This window comes from Puma concolor, chromosome A3, assembly GCF_028749965.1.
Source record: "Puma concolor isolate L17-30 chromosome A3, mPumCon1.1.hap2, whole genome shotgun sequence".
NCBI lineage: Eukaryota > Metazoa > Chordata > Mammalia > Carnivora > Felidae > Puma > Puma concolor.
In genome coordinates, this window is record NC_141669.1 from 53,234,014 (window position 1) to 53,256,147 (window position 22,134).

Below are 22,134 nucleotides of genomic sequence, written 5' to 3' on the forward strand. Positions count from 1 at the left end.
GAGTTAGGGGTTTGGGTGAATAGGGAAGGACACTCCTTGAAGATTCGGCTGGGGAGCACAAGACCAAGCCGGCAGAAAAAAAAAAAATCCATGCATCACTTCCTCCCCTGACCCTGCCTGCACCCCTATGTGCCTGGGAGCCAGATCTCTGTACTGGCACTTCAGAGGGTACCTATTGTCCCCCTCTCTCGTAGGAAGGGATTGGCATTTTAAAAGGAGCTAGGGTGCTGTTGGAGTTTTTGTTTTGTTTTGTTTTTTACAATGAGCATTGTTATTTTTGTAAAAGACAATACAGTGTGTTCGTTTCTAAGAAGAGTGATGGTGCTAAAACCCGAGCAGGGGTGCTCTAATGGTGAGACACCTGTTCCTGGGGTTGGTGGGAGAGGTGCTGGGGCAGAGTGAGGCTCCTCAGATCCCAGCGTTTAGGCCCCTCCTAGGTAGCTAACCACCTGCAGGCTCAGGCGCTGCAAGTCAGTCACTGACTAATTTCAGGCAATACAAGATGCCCGAGGCCTGTCTTTGCGGGATGCCAGTGTTGCCCTCTGAGGATTCTGCAGGGAACAGGACGCTCTGGGCCCTAGGGGTGCCCACCATGAGGGCAGAGGTCAGCTCTTCGAGCAGAGCAGGGAACCCAAGTTAGCTGGGCTAGGGTGGGCTGGTACAGGGTGAGATGGGGGAGGCACCAGCTGCGGCACCACCTCTTTGCCTCTCAAGGCAACACTCCCCTGCTTTGTTTTGCCTCCTCTTCTTAGGCAAGGATCCCAGGCGGGCTTTCCGAGCTCTAGGGCTGTCAAGATCTGCCAGTGCCAAGTCTGGTACAATCTGCTGGTACCTTTCTTGAGCCTGTGAGTCCTGAGGCCTATGGGGAGAGCTGCCCAGGGGAGGCTATGGGTCTAGTTGGTAAAGAGGGCCACACTGGGGTGACAGCTGCAAGCAGGGCAGGGCTGACAATATTTTCCAGGTACCAACCACCCAGTGGCTACCAGTAGGCAACTCCTGCCTTGCCTCTGGCTTTGGACCAGTGCCAGGAAGGCTTACAGGAGGGGGCAAAGGATTTCTCAACTTGCCATGTATTAAATCACCTGGGTAACTTAGAAAAAATCAGTAGTGCTGGGCTGCAGACCACATAGCTTCAGTTTAGGTCTAATGACTTCAAATCAGGTCCCCAGTGGGTTTCTGATAGTTAAGAGGCTTCCAGGTGAAGGAATTTTTGTATTGGACTAAGGGTAGGGGAAGAAGGCATTGCTGGATGAAAGCCAGGAGCTTTCATCCAGGTCTTGGGTGGTCAGTATGTGGTAATCCAGGGAATGAGATATGGTTATTTCAGCCAGGCTTTTGGGTGGGTGGGGGAGGAGGGAAACCAGCAGAGACCTGGAAGGTGGGAGCAGGTTGGCAGTGGGAGGATCAGAGAGGGTGAACAGGCCTGGTCAGGATACAACTGGACCCAACTCAAAGGTGTCCAACCTGATCTGAAAAGCTCCCTTCACCCACAGGACTCGGGATTCTCTTGAGGAGAGGAAGTGGCTGGCGGGGCAGGGCTGGAGGTAGAGTCAGCCACTAGCGCAGGAATGGGTGCCCCCAGGTTCTAGGACAGGGACTTGGTGTGAAGGGTGGGGGGACTCCTAATTTGGTGATCTTCTCACCTGCTTTCCTCCAGACAGATTTCCCCCAAAGCTTTCTTGGCTTCCTGTTCCTCTTCCTGGTAGTGCCCTGTGAATCTTCTAACTTTCCTCTCTCTCCTTTGGCGATTTGCCACCGCATCTTTCTCCTTCTGCCTCCTTTCTCCTTCTGGTTCTCCAGCCTTCCTCCCTTCCCTGCGCTGTCTTTCCCACCCAGCCCCTCAGCCTCCGTGGCTGTTTCTCTCCATCCTCTCTCCCTCTGACTCCCCTTGCTGGCTCCTACATTCCCCATTTCCCATCAGCCCTCTCCGTGCTGGGGCAGAAGCACTCTCTTTTATTTGTCTTTCTTAGGACATTACCATCCCATCCAGGTGCAGAGTTTGAACCAACGAAAAGACTTGAAAGAATCTTCTAAACATATTCCTTCTTTCTTAACAAACAAAATTCACTCACTCCTACTGCAGTCTGATTTTATCTGGATCATTCTTTAAATCAGTGTTTTATTTGTTTTCTGGCGAGAGATACAGGCCTAAGTGCCCCCAAAAGGTGCTGCATTGTCATGAAATAGTCATGACAACCCTTAGGATGGGACTTGGTTGCTTCCTTGTGCAGAGGAGGAAACAGACCAAGGTCACAAACCTGGTCTGTGTGGCTTGACACCCAGGTGCCAGCTCCCAAGGTGCTACTAAGGCAAAAATCTCTTCCCCCTCCCTCCCACTTCACTCTGAGAACTGGGCTGCCCCCCCCCCCACACACACACTCAGCGATGGACTCCACCAGCCTGGCACTGCTTGGCGGCTCCTGGCTCCTCGCAGAGACTCTGGGGTGGGGACTTTCAGATTGAGTGACGCAGTACCTTGGCACGTTCAAGGGGGAGCTGTGGCCTCTCCAGAAACCAAAACAAACCTGGACTGTGAGGATGCAGACTTTCAAAGAGCAGAACCTGAGTTTACCGTGGCTGGGTTCACTATGTGTTGTTTTGCTTTTGTTGTTTTGGTAACAGCTTTATTGAGCTATAACGTACATATCCTACAATTCACACACTGTACAATTCAAAAGTTTTTAGTATTTTCACCGACATACTAAAATATGTAGCCTATGTCCAGATGTACAGTGCAGCCATCAGCACAGTACATTTTAGGACATTTTCATCACCCCAAAAGGAAATCCGTGCCCTTTAGCGAACACCCAACTTTCCACCCCAACCTCAGCCCCAAGCAACCTAACCAACCACTTTGTTTCTATGGATTTGCCTATTCTGGATTTTTCATATAAATGGAATCATACAATAAGTGGCCTTTGCACCTGGCTTCTTTCACTTAGCATAATATTTCAAGGTTCGTTCATGTTATAGCATATATGAGTACTTTATTCCTTTCATGGCTGATTAACATTCCATTGTATGGGTTATACCACATTTGCTTATCCATTCACTATTAATAGACATTTGGGTGGTTTCTACCTTATCTGTGTGGGAGTGTGGGTGTACCCCTAGTTTGGGGTGCTCCACTCGCAGCTCAGAAGAGGTAGGAAGTTTTCTGGGAGCAGCTGGAGGAGCATGGTGAGGCTCAGGGATAGGGCACACACTGGCTATTTGTCCCCAGCTAATAGGTCACCTTCTAGAAGCCCCCTTTCCACTCCTGTCCAGTGAGGAGGAGACGGTTGGACTGGGAGGTTTGTAGGAATTAGAGGCTCTGTGGTAAAAATTCAGTGCCCTGACTCTTGGCTAGGTTGGGTTAGAATCCTGGTTCTACCACTACCTACTTGCTAATAGGTTGCTTAACCTCTCTGTACCTCAGCATCCTCACCCATTAAATGGGGATAATGTTAGTACCAAACTCCCAGAGTTGTTTTGAGGAGTAGGTTAATCTGTGTGGAGCACTTTATCTAATACCTGGCCCTCAATGGGTGCTAGAGGGAGGTAAATTTAAGCTTTCATCACTTAGGGCTTAGAGCCAGAGCTCACAGGTAGCACTAGTTCATCCCCCTTTCCCTTCCACCTGGATGGATGAAAGAATGAAAAGGTTAGCCATGGCCCAAGGGACAGGGAAAGGTTGTCTGGCCTGGGGGTTGCGAATCCAGATTCCAGACCTTCAACTCCAGCTGCCTAAGTGGAGTGGGGGTGGGGGTGCAGGAGAAATGCTTTTCACTGCCAAAGCCTCTGGATAGCTAATCAGCTGCTCTCATCCAACCTCGTGTTTCTTGAAAGCAAACACCGAGCTCAGTGAAGACAGTGGGCGGTGCAGCCGAGACTTGAACCCTGCTTTCAGTCATCCGATCCTGGACACTGCTGGACACTGCTGAGTTTTCCGTGTTTAAAGTGCCACTCATGCTTCCACCCCAAGCCAGATTTTCCCTTCCCTGTTGGGGAACCCCAGCCAGCCCATGGTCCTTCCCAAGGTGTAGGTCCATGGCTTGGGAGTGGAAGGAATGGCAACTCAAGCCCCAGAAGGATCTGCGTCCCGCAGCCTGGGGACAGGGGGCTCCCCACAGGCAGTGTCCTGGCCTCCCACCTTTCCCAGGCATTTCCCCCCAGGCCTGGCCAGGAGAGCCGAGCGGCTCCTCGTTGGGCCGCCTTTGGGGAGTGGCCTGGAGGCCAGCAATGGTGGCTTTTATATCGTTTCATGCCTTTTGAATTTTGGGGTGTCGCAATTCAAATGAATCTAGTAAAATAATTTTTTAAATGTTGTTAGAATAAGTTTGAAGAGGCGTTTTGTTCTGATGCCTGCATCAAGGGCAGATGCTCATTTGTTCTTCCCCTGCTTTGTGCCTCAGAAAAGCTTGCCACAGCGACTTACCCTGTAGACTTGGTTCCTTCTTCTCTTTGCTATGCTTGCTGCCACACTGCACATTCAGGGTCACCAACTACCCCAGTCCCAAGTCCCCAGTGCCAGGGAACTCGCTAGTCTTGAATGTTGTTGTCCTAAGAAGGGTCATTTGCCATCAGCGTCACCCGAAGGTGGATTCCAGACTAAGCTGGGGAAAGGGAAGCCAGGAAGCATGATGTCTGGCGCCCCTTCAGTGGTTACCGTGGCTCTGGGGACTCCCCTACTTTTCGACCCAAAGAAGCTTCCTTGCTCTCTGGGTCAGACTGGTCCAGATTGGAGTGTCTTCTGCCCCTCCACTATGTGGCCGGGCACCTGCTGCCACGCAAACAGGGAGTTAACTGGGGATGATTGTGAGGGTGAGCCTGTAGGAAGGAATTCTCCATCTTCTGACCTTGAGAAAGGACTTCAGAAGTGGAAGGGCAAGAAGCTGTGTGGTAGCCTATGTTGGGTGACTGGTGTGCCTTTGTTGGAATGCTGGGAAGGCCCTGAGCACTAGCCAAGGTCCCCTCCAGATAGTCCCTTAGGGCACCTATTCCATTACCCCCAAGATGTCAAGAATTTATATCTACTGGGAACTATTCTCTGGGAGCTGCTGCACTCTTTGGAACATCCTTCTTCCAACAAATATTTATTGAGCTACTACTATATTCTGAATAGGATGCCAGGCACTAGGAGACATTTGTGAACCAAACAGACCTAAATCCCCACAGTCAGGGAGCCTACATTAGTGGAGACAGCTAACATCTTCTTGGATAGTGAAACCCAAAATGGAGTCATGGCAGGGAACCTCTGAAGTTGATCTTGAGGTGCCACTCCACCTCTGATGGTTTGCAAGAGATACACAGACCACCTGGTGCCTAAGCACAGGTTTGTTTTGGTGGCTAGAAAATGGCCCTTGAAAATAACTTCCATTAAAGAGGTGCTTTCCTGCAGCCTCAGTGATTCTGTAATAAAGAAAAATCTAAGAAAGGAAACACATTTTTTCCTGTTCAGTTGGCTGGGAAAAAAAAAAAAAAAAGCAAAACAAACATACAAACAAAAAACCCCGGAACAAACATGCAGACCCATGCCTTAGGTGTGTGTTTTTTTTTTGGGGGGGGGGGTGGTGGGGGGCTTTTGTTTGTAAGTATGTTTGTTGAGCACTAATTTCACTAACTTAAAAAATTGTTTTTTGATGTTTTTATTTTTGAGACCGAGAAAGCATAAGCTGGGGAGGGGCAGAGAGAGAGAGAGAGAGACAGGAAGAGAAGCGGGCTCCACGCTGTCAACAGGGAGCCCGATGCGGGGGCTGGGACTCAGCAGCGATATCAGGACCTGAGCTGAAGTCAGACGTTCAACTGACTGAGCCACCCAGCGCCCCAGTAATTTCATTAACTTTTAATTTAAATTTTAATTTTGTTTTAAAAAAGGAAAACATTCATCTGAGGGGGAAAAAATTCTAACCAGCACAAAGGATTATAAAATGACAAGTAGGTGTGTTTCCAGATCCTCAGCCCCATCACAGAGGCCCCAATTTCTTGCCGCATGTCGGACATCCCCGCTCCCGTCTAAAAACAGGAATGAAGTCACCACTGTCCTCTGTTCTCCCTCCTGCCCTTTCCGCCGTCACCCTAGGCGCTTGCTCCTTGGTAGCCCGACTCCTCTTACCCTTTCTGCGCCCTCCTTGCTTGCCAGCCTCGTGTGAAAGTGTCCGCTTCCCCAACAGCCTCGCCAACTTAGTATGTTACCTACAATTTTGATCTCTGTGGGTCTGGTAGGTTTCTTAAAGAAACGAATTAAAGTAAGGGGAAACAAGAGAAAGAAAAAGGAAAGGAAAGAATGTTTGCAACTCGAGACTGCTAGTTTGGGTCCCAGGGCGTGTACGTGGGTTGCAGCGAGGCCGGGCGGTCTGAGCCCGTGCACCGGATAGCACCGCACGCGAAGGCCGCACCCTTCAAAGCCTGCAGAACGGTGAGAGGCGGCGGGGGTCAGTGGGAATTAGCGCGCCGGGCCCGGGCGAAGGATCGCTGCGGGGCGAGAGTTCGGACTGGATTAGCGGGTTCAAAAGCAGGTCAGGGAGAGCTAAAGGAGGCGACGGGGTCCGCGAGAGGTCAAGGTCCTTGGTAGCAGCGCGCCGCGCGCGGGGACGGCAGCAGGGGGATTGCGATCGCGGGGAGGCCGGACCGAGTTCCGAGCGCGTGGATGGGTTCGGCAGGCTCTGGAGCGAGGGCCGTCTGTTCTGGCGGCTGTGGCGTTGAGACACCTCCGCTTCTGGGCCTCAGCCACGCGAAAGGAGGGGACAGCGACGTGAGCCCCGAAACGAGTCCGAGGCAATTTCAATGGATAAAGAGAACAAGTGCCCGAGCTCCCGACGCGCGTGCGTGCGCCTGTGTGTCTGAGGAACAAGGCTTACCTACTTTTTTTGTAGGTTTGAATCCCATTCCCTTTTATTTATATATATGTATTTTTTTTTTTTTTTTTTCTTTCTGGCAAGGAACACCTCTTCGGCAAACAAATAATTCAACAGACTGCCCCGGACAGTGAGAAGGAATTTGTTTTGCTAAGGGCTTGTCCCTCTCGCTTCCCGAGGCAGACATCTTCGGCCTGCGCCGTGGGGCAATAGGGGAGCGTCACACCATTGGTGTAAACATACTCACGACCCACCCTTCACACGTCTCTGAGTCCTGTACGTGTGTGGAGGGAGAGCTGGAAGCACAGCCCTTCCCCGAAAGAAGTGAGCGCTGGGGGAGTGTGTGTCACTCTGTGAGCCCGACCCGACGAATTTTAGAACAAGAATGTATTGCTTGAGCTCGTTCTCCCCTCACCTCTCCCTGATACTCGTGGAGAACTTGGGAGTTCGGAGATAGGCCAAGGGGGCTCGCCAGTCTGAAGTCCTGGCCTTGGTAGATGACCCCCAAACCCCAATAAACGGACAGACGACGGATAGCGCTCAACGGCACTAAGTGGAGGTGGCCCCCACCCTGGTCGCCGTCTCTAGTGGCCTTGATGATGCTTGGTCGTTCCTTCCCCTGGGAGCTGCCTCTCGCCTTCCGTTCCCCGGGGGCGAGGCCGCCGCCTGGAGTGATGGAGGCGGGAGGCTCAGGCCGGCGTCCAGGTCTTCGCGAAAGCCCGCCCCTTGGGATTGGGTCCTGCTGATTTTCCGCGGGGAACCCTCTTTAGAGTCTGCTCCTCTGGGGCAAATATTGCAAATGCTTGGGGAGACGGTGGTGGTGATGGCAGTGCAGGAGGTAGTGGTGATGAGGGCGGTGTGTGTGTGTGTGTGTGTGTGTGTGTGTGTGTGTGTGTGTGGCGTTGGCAGAAAGGGAAAGAGAGGGAAGAAGGAGGCCGGGGAGAGGGGAACAGAAGCCGTGAAAGCAGGGTGCCAGGAGCCCGGGAGGGAAAGCCGGGTCAGGGAGAGGGGGCGGGAGAGTGGGAAGGGGCGGGGCCGGAAATGGGGAGGCCAAGCGCGACCCAAACAAAGCGCCGCAGGGTCTCCACGGAGAGTGATCTGCCTTTCCCGCAATTTCCCTGGATTCCCTCGATTCCCTCGCTTTGGTCAGCAGGGCGGCTGGTCTCGGTGGGGACGTGCAGGTTGCTAATGGGGAAGGTAGTCTAAAGGGATGGATCGCTGGAGAAATACACTCACTCAACCAACGAACGGGCAATCGGCTCCGCTCAGCCGGACCCGAGTCGCGGGTGCGGAGAAGATGGGTAGTGGGCGACCCTTCGCGGGTCCCTTTCGTACCGGTTCGTCCAGGTTCGCTCGGTGGTCGTGGCTTTATTCTAAAAGACCCCGGGACTCCCGTTCCCAGCTCCCAGCCCCCACTCGCAGGTCTAGGTGCCAGAGTCCCTCCATTAGAAATGCGGTCCTCTTGCTGAAAATAACTTCTCAGTTTTTAAATCGTATTGACAATATTGAGGCTCTTTTTAACGCCGCTTCCAGCCTTTGCACACTAGTCATACAGTCAGAACAATAATAGAATTGAAAGAAGGAAAAGAATCCCAGTGCCCAAACCTAAATTCACCACTTTCTCTTCTTAAAAAAAGACGAAAAAAATAATCATTCAGACTTATTTTCGGTGCACACTTGAATTGCATCGTTTCAGTCATGGTGAACATGCAGTTTTGTATTCTGCAGTTTCCACTTGCCGTGTGCTATGATCCTCATACGTACTTTTCAACGGCCGAGAGATATTTTGTTAGTGTAATTTACTTTAGCTGTTCAATTGTTAAATAGTCCGCCGTGTCCAGTTTTTCAGCATTAAAATGATGCTCAAACAAAAATCTTCAAACACATCGTTTGCTCCTTTGGGGAGCAAATTATTTGGGGAGGATTATTTCATTAGGATCCTTACTGGCTCAACAGGGTAGGGACATTTTCATTGCTCTTAATATCGCGCCAAACTGCCTTAAAGCATTTTCCCCACACCCTAAGCCTCTGCTGAAACTGGTCTCCGGAACAAGAGTTACCGCGCAAAGTGCTGAGCCCTCTACGGAGAGGGAAGGTGAGACAATGGAAGCCTTGTGAAGATGGGGGAAGGCGTGGGGTTGGTGGGGTGGAGTGGTGAGGTTGGGGTTCGGGGAGAGGAGGACGGAGTTTCCTTCCCCGGCTTGGAGAAAGGTAAGACCTTCCAGTGGAGGTGAGGACCCGACAGCCTCAGGCTGAAGTTTGTTAGGTAGACACTAAGGGAAGGACACAGGGACCTTCATGTGCTGGGTATCTGGAGAGCTTTGTGGGTTTGGAGGGGCACGCAGTGGCTTATACTTTGCGAAGTGTCAAGCGAGGGTGGCGAAATCGGGAACTGAAATTGGAAACCGACAATCTCCTCATGGGGCATTCGGACGATTTTAAACTGTTGCTATATTAATAGAGGCGTAATTACATAATCATTATTGTTTTAAGTTGTGTTGTTGAAAAGGAGGTTACGTTTCCTTTAAAAAAATGCCAATTATCCTTTAAGAAACAATTCCTTACCTTAGCTACAGTATTACACGTATCTTAAAAGCAATACATATTTTATTATTTTCCATAACGAGAATATATTCATGCATTTTGTGGTTAAAAATTATAAGTTAACACAAACTCACTGTAAAATAATCAGGCTGAGATGTGTAGAAGTTCTTCTCTTAATCCTCCCTTCGTAAGTAGCGCAGCTGATAGTTACAGCGTTGCATGTGCTATGTGTTTTTCAACAACGGTTTACACTATTCCCGCTACTCTGCAAATTGCCATTGGAAAACAGATTTAACAAGAGGCCATCACATTCTTACATATCAGTGGATGTCGCTCTATCTCAGTTTTAATAGCTGTCTAGATAGCATTATATGGATGTTCCATTTTTTTCTCTATTTCAAAAATTACATAAATAATACGTGAATGAATTTTATATCACAAAACAATTCAAACAATACCAAACATAAAAATAAAACACGAAACAGTGTGTTTGTCTGGTTTCCCCTCTTCATGCCTGCCTCCACTCTTATCCCACCTGATGCCTCAGAAGTTTGAGGTCAGAAATTTGGCTTTTGTTCCTCTAGACAACAACTCCAGTCTTTAAAAGAATCGCTTTATTTGTTCTCTTTAGCCTGCACGCTCGCTCCCATTCCCGCCCCCCTCAGTAAGGAACCACTGAGTTGTGCTTAGTGTGTATGTCTGTGTTATGCTTTCTCACAAAATATGCATTGTTTTGTGTGTGTGCTTTTCACTCATGCACATTGGGTTTTATATTTCATTTTGTTTTTTATTTTATTTTATTAAAAAAAATTTTTTTTCAACGTTTATTTATTTTTGGGACAGAGAGAGACAGAGCATGAACGGGGGAGGGGCAGAGAGAGAGGGAGACACAGAATCGGAAACAGGCTCCAGGCTCTGAGCCATCAGCCCAGAGCCTGACACGGGGCTCGAACTCACGGACCGCGAGATCGTGACCTGGCTGAAGTCGGACGCTTAACTGACTGCGCCACCCAGGCGCCCCTCATTTTGTTTTTTAAACGTTACTTTAAAAGTGTAGTTTTAAAGAATTTTAAATTTATGGAAAAGCTACAAGTACAGAGAACTTCAGTAAACCTGTTTCTGAGCTGCATTTGCTTTATCGTTCTCTTTCTCTATGTATTTATTAAATTATGGTTATTGAAGCACTTGAGAATAAGTGGCAGACATCATGCCCAGAGAAAGAAGTCCTTTACTTACATGACCACAGTGCAATGACCAAAATCAGGACATTTAACAACATTGGTAACAGTGCTGTTATATAATCTTCAGATCATATTCAAAATTTGCCAATTGTGCCAATAACATCCTTTATCATTTTTTTTTCTAGTCTAGGATCTAACCCAGTATCACTCATTGTATTTAGTTTTCCACTTCCTGTTAGTCTCCATTAGCTGGAAACAGTTCATCAACTTTTCTTTGCTTTTTTGTAACATAGACATTTCTTGAAGAATACGAGCCAGTTGTTTTATATGTATTATGCTTTCTTGCTTTATTTTAAGCAATCTGAAACTTATAGAAAAATTGTCAGGTATAAAGAACTCACCCTGCCCAGGACCCAATTGAGCATAAATTGCTGACATATGCTTTCTTTTCTGTTTCCAACAAGTAAGGACATTCTCCCTCATAGTCATGATACAATCGTCAAAATAATAAAGTAAACATTTTCGCCATGGACTACTCAGACCTCATTAAGGTTTGCCAGTTGTCCTGACAACATCTCTATAGCAAAAAGATCCAGGCAAGATTAGGTGCTTTATTTAGTTGTCATTGTCTCCTTATTCTTCAATCTGTAACAGTTTCAGTCTTTTCTTGACTTCCATGGCCAGTTATTACATATAATGTCCGTCAGCAGGGGTTTGTTTGATATTTCCTCATGATTCAATTAAGATTATGCATCTTTGGCAGGAACACCACTGAAATGGTGCTGAATTCTTTCATTGTATCCTATCAGAAGGGGCATGATTTTTATTTATCCCATTAGTGGCGATGTCACCTTTGATCATTTGAGTGAGATGGTGTCTGCTAAGCTTCTTTCTGTAAAATTTGTATTTTTTACATTTGTAATTAATAAATGTTTTTCAGGGAGGGATTTAAGACTACATATATCTCCTGCTACTCATCAAATTTTCTATGCATTGTTTATATCAATAAGTACAACAGGTTCCTATTTTATTCAATGGGTTATAACTTGTTACTATAACTATTTACGTAATTTGCAAACTGTCCCACAGGTAGTCAGTGGGAGTCCCTTCAGCTGGCTTCTGAGTCCCCCTTTTTTTTGTGTGACAGCTTTGTTGAGATATAATTCACATACCATACAACTCACCTATTTAATGTGTATAATTCAGTGGTTTTTAGTATACTCACAGGGCTGTTCAACCATCCCCACAATCAATTTTAGAACATTTTCATCACTCCAACCAGAAACTTTAACTATTCTACTCTCAATCTTCTCATGCTGCCAGGCCCCAGGCAATTATTAGTCTACTTCCTGTCTCTTATAGCTTTGCCTTTCCTGGACATTTCATACAAATGGAAGTGTACACTATGTGGTCTTTTGTGACTGACTTTTTTCATTTAGCATGATGCTTTTAAGATTCATCCACCTTATAGCATGCACTTTATTCCTTATTAATGCCAAAGAATGTCCCATTGCATGGACATACCATATTTTGTTTATTCACTTATCAGTGGTTGGACATTTGGGTTGTTTAAACATTTAATTTAATGTTTATTTATTTTTTATTTTGAGAGAGACAGAGAGACAGAGAGAGACAGAGCACCAGCAGGGGGAGGGGCAGGGAGCGAGGGAAACACAGAATCCAAAGCAGGCTCCAGGCTCTGAGCTGTCAGCACAGAGCACAGAGCCCAAAATGGGGCTTGAACCCACGAACCATGAGATCATGACTTTTGCCCATTTTTAATTGGGTCACTTGTCTTTATATTATTGAGTTGTAAGAATTGTTTGCATATTCTAGATACAAGTCCTTTATCAGATATATGCTTTGCAAATCTATTCTCCCATTCTGTGTGTCGTCTTGTCACTTTCCTGATAGTATTCTTTGAAATACAAAAGTGTTTACTTTTCATAAGTCATTATCTATTTTTTTGGTTGCTTATGGTATTTGGTTGCTTTTGGTATTGCATCTAAGAAACCACTGCCAAGTCAAAGGTTGTGAAGATTTAGCCCTATACTGTCTTCTAAGAGGTTTATAATTTTAGCTTTTACATTTAGATCTTTGATTCATTTTGAATTAATTTTTAAAAAATTTAAAAAATTTTTTTTTAAATTTATTTTTGAGATAGAGAGACACAGAGCATGAGCAGGGGAGGGGCAGAGAGAGGGGGAGACACAGAATCTGAAGCAGGCTCCAGGCTCTGAGCCATCAGCACAGAGCCTGACGCGGGGCTCGAACTCATGGAGTGTGAGATCATGACCTGAGCTGAAGTCGGACGCTCAACCGACTGAGCCACCCAGGCACCCCGAATTAATTTTTGTATATGGTGTAAGGGAAGGGTCCAACTTCAGTATTTTGCTTGTGGACATCTAGTTACTCCAGCACCATTTGTTGAAAAGACCTTTGTTAATTCTCCATTGAATTGTCTTGGCACCCTTGTCAAAAATTCCTCTTTCCTTTTGACATGTCCTTATCATTTGAGCATTTCTGGCATAAGATACTTCAATTTCCCATTGTACTTTTCCATGTGCTAGCCCTTGAATCAACCATTTTGCCCCCTAAGGTATTCTGGTCCTTTTAGTGGATAATGTTATTTAGAAGCCAAGATCTGGGTTCTAGCTATGGCCATTGCTACTAGGGGTCGCAGCTACAAGACTCTCTTAGTAGACAGAGCCAGGGAATATGAACATACTCATATGAATATGTATATAACACATTTACACTTACATTTATTGAGACCCATAAGTTCATACCAAGAACTCCAATTACAATGCAATATCACAGGGCTCTTTTTAGTTTTCTGTATTCATAATTGCCTTCTCTGACAGGGAGAAACCTGGCTCCTATAATCCTCAGAAGGTTTATGTGATCAATCCCCTGATGTGTAACCAGTTTATGTTGCTGTCTTGCTTTTCCCCACCTTTGGCCCAAATGTGGGGCCCCTTCTCACCCTGTCAGGGCTTGGACATCTAGTATTGAACCATGGTAAACATCTTTCTGCTTAAATTCCAACACCCATGCTGGGTCACTGTGGCACTCACTACATTATTTTTGTAAAGATACATCCCTGTTACTTTGTGCACATCAATCTGTTGCTTCAGATTCCATGGTATGTGACCGCCTTGTTTTACTTGTCTGTTCTTCCAGGGAAAGATACCTAGGTGGCTTCAACTCCCCTACTACCTCAAGTAATGCCACAATGAACCTCCACATACAGGTTTCTATAAGCACCTGTGGGAAATACTTTTGGGATCTATACCCAGGAGTGGAATTTCTGGGTCACACAGTATGAAATGTCTAACTTGCCGAAACACTGCTGGCTTGCTGTCCAGAATGGCTGCTCCAGAATTGAACTTGGTGTGTTCCACTCACTGGGTGCCAGTCTGCAAAGCATAAAGGAAAATTTTATTTTTTTAATGTTCACATCTCTGATTATCAGTGATCTTAAGCATTTCCCCAAGTGCTTGTTGGCCTTTTGGCTTTCCTAGGTCTGTTCTTATGCATTTAGTTAGATGTTTGCCCTCTAGTTCCTTACATCCTAAATGGATATGACTATTCATATTGTCCTCCAATTTTCCTCCCTCACTTAAACATCTCGAAAATCCTTTTATTAGCTGCATGGAAGTCCACAGTATGGGTCACCCATAAAGTATTATGCCATTTCCCTATTAATGGGCATTTGGGCTCTTTGAGGGGTTTTGGTACCACAACGAATGCTCCCATAACCATCTTTGAACACACAACTTTGCACTTGTGGCGGAATTTCTTTTTTAAAAAATGTTTATTTATTCTTGAGAGCGAGAGCGAGCAAGCGCGAGAGAGAGAACAAGTGGGAGAGATGCAGAGAGAGAGGGAGACACAGAATCTGAAGCAGGTTCGAGGCTCCGAGCTGTCATCGGAGCCCAATGTGGGACTCAAACCCATAAACCGCTAGATAATAACCTGAGCTGAAATTGGACCCTCAACTTCACCCAGGTGCCCCTGTGGCAGAATTTCTTTAGGTAAAGTCATAGAAGTGGTATCTTTAATTTAGAATGCACATTTGAGGACACATAACAGGGTCCTCAAGTCGGTAGTGAGGACCAGGGACTCAGTCATAGATAAGAGTTTGGGAAGAAAGAAGGCATCATTGACAGGTGCTCCTGGTTTTAGATATATACAAAGAGCATTGCAGGTGTAGTTAGGCAGTGAGGATTGTCCCCAGGAGACAGAGCTGAGCACAGAGGAGTAGTCAGCCATCTTGGCTAGGATATGCTAGACAGTGGGGCAGGAGGCCACAGCTTTTTGAAGCTACTCTATAGACTCCATCAGTTTCAGAGTCAGGCTTTGGAGGGAGACACAGGGAGTTGTGGGTCTCCTGATGGGAGTAAGAAGCATTATGTTCTCATAGGAACAGTCACTGCCTCTACCATGGTCCTGGAGTATAGGAGCAGACAAGTGGACATCTGCCTGATCATAGACTTATTCACAATCTGAGTTTCTACTCTCCATGGGGACTAGCAGGATGTAGTTTTCTTTCATGTAGTTTGGGCAGGTTGTGGCCCAGATGGGAAGTAGGGAATGAAAACCAGCCTGAGCTAATTTTCACAAGGGTGCTGCATGGGTTATACAGGTGGACTTAAATTTGGGTCACAAGGAAGAAAACAGCCCAGGGCTCCCTGGCCTCAGGCCCCCCAAGGAAACTGTCCAGTGGAGGGTCCCCAGGACCTCTCTCTCACCAGCCATCTCTTCCAGAATAGGACATGTTTTCCTTCCCAGCAGTCCTTCAAGGAGGGCAGCCCAGGCTCTCTGGGGGAGATTCTACTCCTTATCTCTTTGGGCTGAGCCTGAGTGGGGCTGTGCAGTGAACAGAAGAGAAGAATTTTCACAGGCTACAGGTTGGGGTAAGGGCTGAGCTTCCAGCTGTTTTCTAGGGAGAGAGTTGAGGAGGGCTAATTATATATACCAACTTCTGACAGTTGAGGCAGGAACTAGAAAGAGGTGGTGTTCCCTCATCTTCCTTTCTGATCTACGGCCCCAGTGACAGACATAGCACAGACAGAGTCAGACAGAGCCAGAGATATAAGTGGGTAGAGACCCAGGCTCAGGCAAAGCTCTCTCAGGTGGACTAAACACCCAAGATGCGCTAGATGGACCACTGGGGGCTTGAGGAGGGAACAGCCCATCCTTCCACATGGCAGGGAGGTCAGGCTGCTGGGATAGAGCAAAGCCTTTCGGCTCCATGGGGCTGGGGTCTGAGGGTCTGATTTGGAGGGATGTTTGAGCAGGGGCTCTGTAGGTACCTGTGTGGACCCCTCACAATTTCATCCCAACTCAGTTCCTTGGCTTCTCCCTGGCTCCCTGGGCAGTTATTTATTTTTATTTTTTATAGGGGCTGGTGCTGTGCACTGGTAATACCATGATGACTGACTCACATTATCTGTCCAGGGGAGCTCACAGCATCAGCTTCTATGGGGGGGGGGAATACCAGGGGAGGAGGGAGATGCACAGACAGACAATAGTGATGTAATAAGAAAAGTGCTGATAAGGATTAACATTTATTAAGCACTTGCTTGTGTGCTTGTGAGCTCCATAATGAACCAAGGAGGTAGGGTCTACTACCCCATTTAATAGATAGGAAAGCCAAGGCTCAGTCAGGCTCGATAACTTGCCCCAAATTACACAGTAAACGGTGAGGCTGAAAGTCTTTCAGTCTCAGGCCAAAGCCTGAGACTCCACTACTGCACCACACACTTGGCGGGGCGAGCATGTAAGTATTAAGTCCGGGGTATCAGGGACGACTTGGGGCGCACCAGACATGCTCTCTACTGCCACGTCCTATCTTTCCGCTAATTTTACCTGGAGGCTGGCCGCTTCTCTTCTCTTCCTGAGCCCCCAGTCCGGTGCCAGCCCACCCGCCAGCGGCGAAGTCATTAGCTCCCCGGCCGCAAGCAGGGAGGCGTCCTCGTGTCGCCCCCTGCTGGTTGCGAGCTTAAGCGACGATGGGGCTTCGCCTCGTTCCGCCCACTCTGCGCATGCGCCCTGGGTGACGGGCGCCCGCCCTCTTGATTCTCCGATCCTGCCCGTGCAGGTCCAGGATAGGGGTGGAGGTCCGGAGTGGGGGGGACAAGGCCCGAGACGCTAGTCGCGGGTGTCATTTCTCTGGTTTACCTGTCTGCTCCGGGTGCTGGAGTCTGCTCTCCCTAACCCCGGTCCCTCTGCACCCCTCTGGGGTAGGAATGGGGCGGGACCGTGGGCCCCCTTAAGACCATACCCGGATCCCAGAGAGCTGTGGTCGGGGCCACAGAGGCGTCCTGTATTGGTTTCTGAAGTCCTTCCTGAGTTTTGACGGTACCAGTATGATGAATACCCCCACATTGCGGTAGTGAACAATGGCAGCCCCCACCCCAGGCTGCTCTGTGGCCTGACGTCACCGCCCTCCTCCCCTCAGTGTCTCCATTTTCGGTGTCCGGTAGGGGAAACAGACATAGGAGCAACTAACACAGAGTGACAATACGAGAATAACTGCAGTGTAAAGCACAAGCCTGGTACCGTGAAGGTCAGAGGTCACCAAAAGGTTGCACCTGCACGAGCATTGTAGACCCTAAAAGCCCACCAGGTGGAACCTTCTTGTGCAAAAGGGCCCTGGGAAGAGAGATTGGGGAGGGGGAGCAGTTCTGATGTGTGCATTTGTGTCTGCTTTGTTCCAGGTCACACTTGTCTCTTTCCTGAGCTTCCCGTCTTACATCTTGACAGGTGGCAGGAGATTAGATCCTTTCAGACCACGGGGCGACAGTTCTTTACTGTGTTTGCCAACTTAAGCAAGAGGACAATCGTTATCTTTAACCAAACAGGTAAAAACATGACAACAAGAATACCAAATATGTTGGGGAAAGTGGGTCCCCCTAAAGATTAAGAGAACAGGCCTTTCCTAGCCTCCTCTTCTGTCCTATGGAAGGCACTTCCCTGACTGAGGACTGTTTTCTAGGAAAACAGTCACAGAAGAGAGTCAGAGGCTGTTGCTCTCATCTCTAAATCTGGCCACCTTGGATTGTTGGTTTCTGTGGCTCAGTTTTGTCGTATATGTAAAGTTGGAGGAAATGGCCTATGGCCATTAATTTATCCACCTGTCTGAATGTGGGATTCTGGTGCTCCTCAGGCCACTGGCCTAGGATGTGGTGGACCCCTGTTCAGGACAATGGCTACTAGGGGACATTCATAAGGGCAAGTGTGTGACTTGTGTGTGAATTAGAATTGTCTAAAAATGAGCCTGGAGGATGCCACTGGGAATCTGGTGTTTGGATACTGGACCCATTTCAACAAGGTAGCATTCCTCAAGGCCAAATGAATGAGCAGGGGAGATATGATAGGTACACACATAATGAAATTGTGTCATAGAAAGTAATCAGGACATAAAGATGGTTGTCCCCAACATGGGCCGAGAGTTCAGAGGAGAGAATATCTTCTTGCTGTGGTGTTCAGAGAGGGCTTAATGAAGGAAGTGGCGTTTTGTTTTGTTTTTTAATTTTTTTAACGTTTATTTATTTTTGAGACAGAGAGAGACAGAGCATGAACGGGGGGAGGATCAGAGAGAGAGGGAGACACAGAATCCGAAGCAGGCTCCAGGCTCTGAGCTGTCAGCACAGAGCCTGACGCGGGGCTCGAACTCATGGACTGTGAGATCATGACCTGAGCCGAAATCGGACGCTTAACCGACTGAGCCACCCAGGCGCCCCGGAAGTGGCGTTTTTTGATGCCTTGTGAAAATGAGGAGGATTCCAATAGGCTGACATGGGCAGTGTTGTACCCACCTAGACATTAGAGTCACAGGCTGGGAGAGAACCCTGGAACCTGAAGGTAATTCGTGTGCGTATTTGAGATATTTGTTAACTTAAAAATATGTTTTAAAATAAAATAACACAAAAAGGTGTTAACAGCTTAAATTCCCTCATCAGCTGCCATCCCTCATCACTCAGATACCCTCCACAGAGGCATTCAGTAGTTTTAATTTCTTGTGTAACCTTCCAGGGATATTCTGTACATATACTAGTAAAAGCACACACACCCACAAAAGCCGCCTTCTCTACACAAACGGCAGTATATTGCACTGGTCTCTACCCTGCTTGTTCACTTATATTTTGACAATGGTTCCTTATCAGTATGTGAAGAGCTTCTTTGAGCTCACTGGCTGAACGCTGGAAGCAATTCCACTGAAGTGGAGAATAGGAGCCTGTGATTTTTGAGGTGTACCTGGAACGATTCCCCCAAACCCTGGCATTAAAAAGCCGCAAAGAGGTGGAGGTTTCAGTTTAATTTGGGGCAGAATAGTATTTTAATTTTTGTTTGCCCTGTGCCTACTCTATTGCTTTGGGAAAACCATCATGTCCTTCCTTAATATGTGAAAATGGCCCATTAAGCTTGGATAGGTATCCATGGGGTACTATTAGAGTAGAAAACAGGCCTTGCTGGGGTAGTTGGGAAAATCAGTGGGAACTGACTGGCCTCGTGCATTTATTCTCTACTTTTCCTCCTCTACACTCCCAGGGCTGGTGGGTCATAACCTAGGAAAACCACCACCACCCAGTGCTGCTTCTCCATGGGGTCTGAAATTGAAGTCTTGACTTCAGAAGTTGCCTAGTGGGGTGATAGAACACAGGTGTGATTACTCATGGCTCTAGTGCTCATCTTAGGCTCATCTTCTCCCTTCTTTTTTGTGCTCATAGGGCTGACAAGGACTAGGGTTTGAACTTCAGTTCTTTCCCTAAACTCACTACCAGACAGAGTGGTTGGAATTTCGTGGGGAATATGATTTCATAAGCCAAAATAACTAGACACCTGAGGAGAACAAGTATCTCAAAAGATAACAATATGAGACAATAACAAATAACAAATGAGACAATATGTATCTTTTGAGATATTAGAATAGATGGGCCAATAATTTAAAATAAGCACAATACATATATGTAAGGAGATGGGGAAGTTATTAATAATATAATATAAAACAAGGAATTATAAAAAAGCAGGGAGGGGCGCCTGGGTGGCGCAGTCGGTTAAGCGTCCGACTTCAGCCAGGTCACGATCTCGCGGTCCGTGAGTTCGAGCCCCGCATCAGGCTCTGGGCTGATGGCTCGGAGCCTGGAGCCTGTTTCCGATTCTGTGTCTCCCTCTCTCTCTGCCCCTCCCCCGTTCATGCTCTGTCTCTCTCTGTCCCAAAAATAAATAAAATACGTTGAAAAAAAAATTTAAAAAAGCAGGGAGAAATATTAAATGTGAGCAATAGTCAAAATAAAGAACACAGTAGATGGGGTAAATTATAATGGAGGAGGCACAATTAATCAACAGTGAGTTGGAAGATCAAATTAGAGAAGTCTCACAGAAGGAAGCAGTGAAGAACAAATAATAAGGAAACTTAGATTACAAGAGGTATGACAGGAGAAGTATAAGTGCCAGGATCCAGATAACAGGAGTCCTAGAAAGAGAGAAAATTAACTATGCAGAAGAGGACACCTTTGGAGAAATAATAGAAATTTGTTGAAATGTTAAAAAGACGAACAACCTTGAATGGAAAGGGTTTACATGGTACCAAATAGGAGAGATGAGGAAAAAGTTCACTCCTAGATATGTTATAATGAAGCTTTAGAATATCAAAGACAAAGAGAAAATTCTAAAAGCTACCAGAGAGTAGGAGCAGGTCACTTCCACTTAGGTCAGGTTGACCTCAGAGTTTTCAATAGTAGCGGTGGATGTAAACAACAATCACAAAGCACTTCTAAAATATTAAAGAGAGGGGTGCCTGGGTGGCTCGGTTGGTTAAGCGTCTGACTTTGGCTCAGGTCATGATCTCACAGTTTGTGAGTTCGAGCCCCGTGTTGGGCTCTGTGCTGATGGCTCAGAGCCTGGAGCCTGCTTCAGATTCTGTGTCTCCCTCTCTCTCTGTCTCTCCCCCACTCACGCTCTGTCTCTCTCTGTCTCTCAAAAATACATAAATGTTATAAAAATTTGTTTTTAAATATTAAAGGGAAAGACTTTTGAAATTGGAATTTTATATCCAGGCAGATTGCCATTCAAAGAGGAGGGGGGCACAGTGAACATTTTTCTCAGTGTGTGCTGTAGAATGAGCTGCACTGAAAACACTTTTGGAGAAAGAACCCAAAAAGGAAGATAAACAAACCTAGCTCTATGTTTATTAAAACAGACACACCTAATGCATAAAGACACAAAAAAGCTGAGAGAGATGGAAAAAGATATATCAGGCAAACAAATAAATAGCTGGTGTGGCCATAATAATATCCTACCAATGGGACTTTAAGGCAAAAAGCATCATTATGGATGGTGAGGGACACTAGGTAATGACAAATTCACCAAGAAGATATAAGAATTCTAAACATGCGCTTAACATAGCTTCTATCAAGAAAGCAAAAACTGATGGAATTACAGGAATAAATGTACAAATTCATCATCCCTAGTGGGGGACTGCATCACACTTCTAGGTTGTTGCTAGGTCAAGCTAAAACAACCAAATCTGAAATTACAATCAGATCTGAAGCTTTATGCAAGTCTGAAATATGGTTTCTAGCCATCCACCCACTGTGATATAGGGGAGAACAAAGCAGGAATGGAAATGGGGACTGCAAGCCAATAAGTAGCATTTGGCACATCAATTCAGTATTTATATTAGTATGAATACATAAATGTTATTATTCACAGTATACTTTCCTGCACTACTGTTTTTTTTTTAATAATTGTTTTCTCTTTCTTATTTGTTTAGTTTCCTATGTACTTTGAAATAATCCAACCTCAAACTGCCAATCCTTTACAATTCCTCTTAAAACCTTCAGGAAAACTGTCAATTTCATTGCCTTGAAGATTCTTCTCCTGGGCTGGTTGGATACCCCAGAGAACTTTCTCCCAGTCCACTGCTTGGAGGGAATGGCCAGGTTGCCAGCAGGTTGGGGGCCAGTGAGAGAAGAGGGCTGGGCGTGAGAGTGGGGGTCTCAACATTTGGTAAGCAGGCCCAACTTCCCTTAGTCCCTCTAATTACATCTGAAGGAAGTTGCAATTTTCATAAAAGAGTTTTACCAGTGATTGAGGGAGAACAATAACAGCAACAAAAAGACACACACACGGAAGGAAGGAAGGAAGGAAGGAAGGAAGGAAGGAAGGAAGGAAGGACAGAGAAAGAAAGAAAAAGAAAGAAAAAGAAAGAAAGAAAGAAAGAAAAAGAAAGAAAGAAAGAAAGAAAGAGGAAGGAAGGAAGGAAGGAAGGAAGGAAGGAAGGAAGGAAGGAAGGAGAAGAAGAAAGATTGATTCTGTCAAAATGGCCAGGTTCTAAGGATCAGGCTTCTGACCCTATCAGAACAGATTCACCTTTAAGACCTCTGGGTTCTTTCCTGGTTCACAGCCTCTTTCCCAGGATTACCCAGCCCAGAGTTGAGCAGAGAAGGCTGATTCATAATCTCAACTCTGATTGGTTGACTCTGGCTACCTGATACACTTTGCTAGGCACCCTCTCCTTTTTTAGCTTTATGCATTTTAAAGCAAATACAAAAGTAGAGAGA

General features: G+C 46.6%; 1 protein-coding gene across 1 annotated transcript in view; it reads left to right on the forward strand.

Moving 5' to 3' along the window:
- CD207 (CD207 molecule) overlaps nt 1–22,134 on the forward strand; it is a 49,475-nt gene that overhangs the window by 4,493 nt on the left and 22,848 nt on the right. Inside the window, exon 2 of the mRNA XM_086700904.1 lies at nt 17,287–17,430. Coding sequence (XP_086557030.1) covers nt 17,287–17,430 — 144 coding nt within the window. The remainder of the gene's footprint in view (nt 1–17,286; nt 17,431–22,134) is intronic.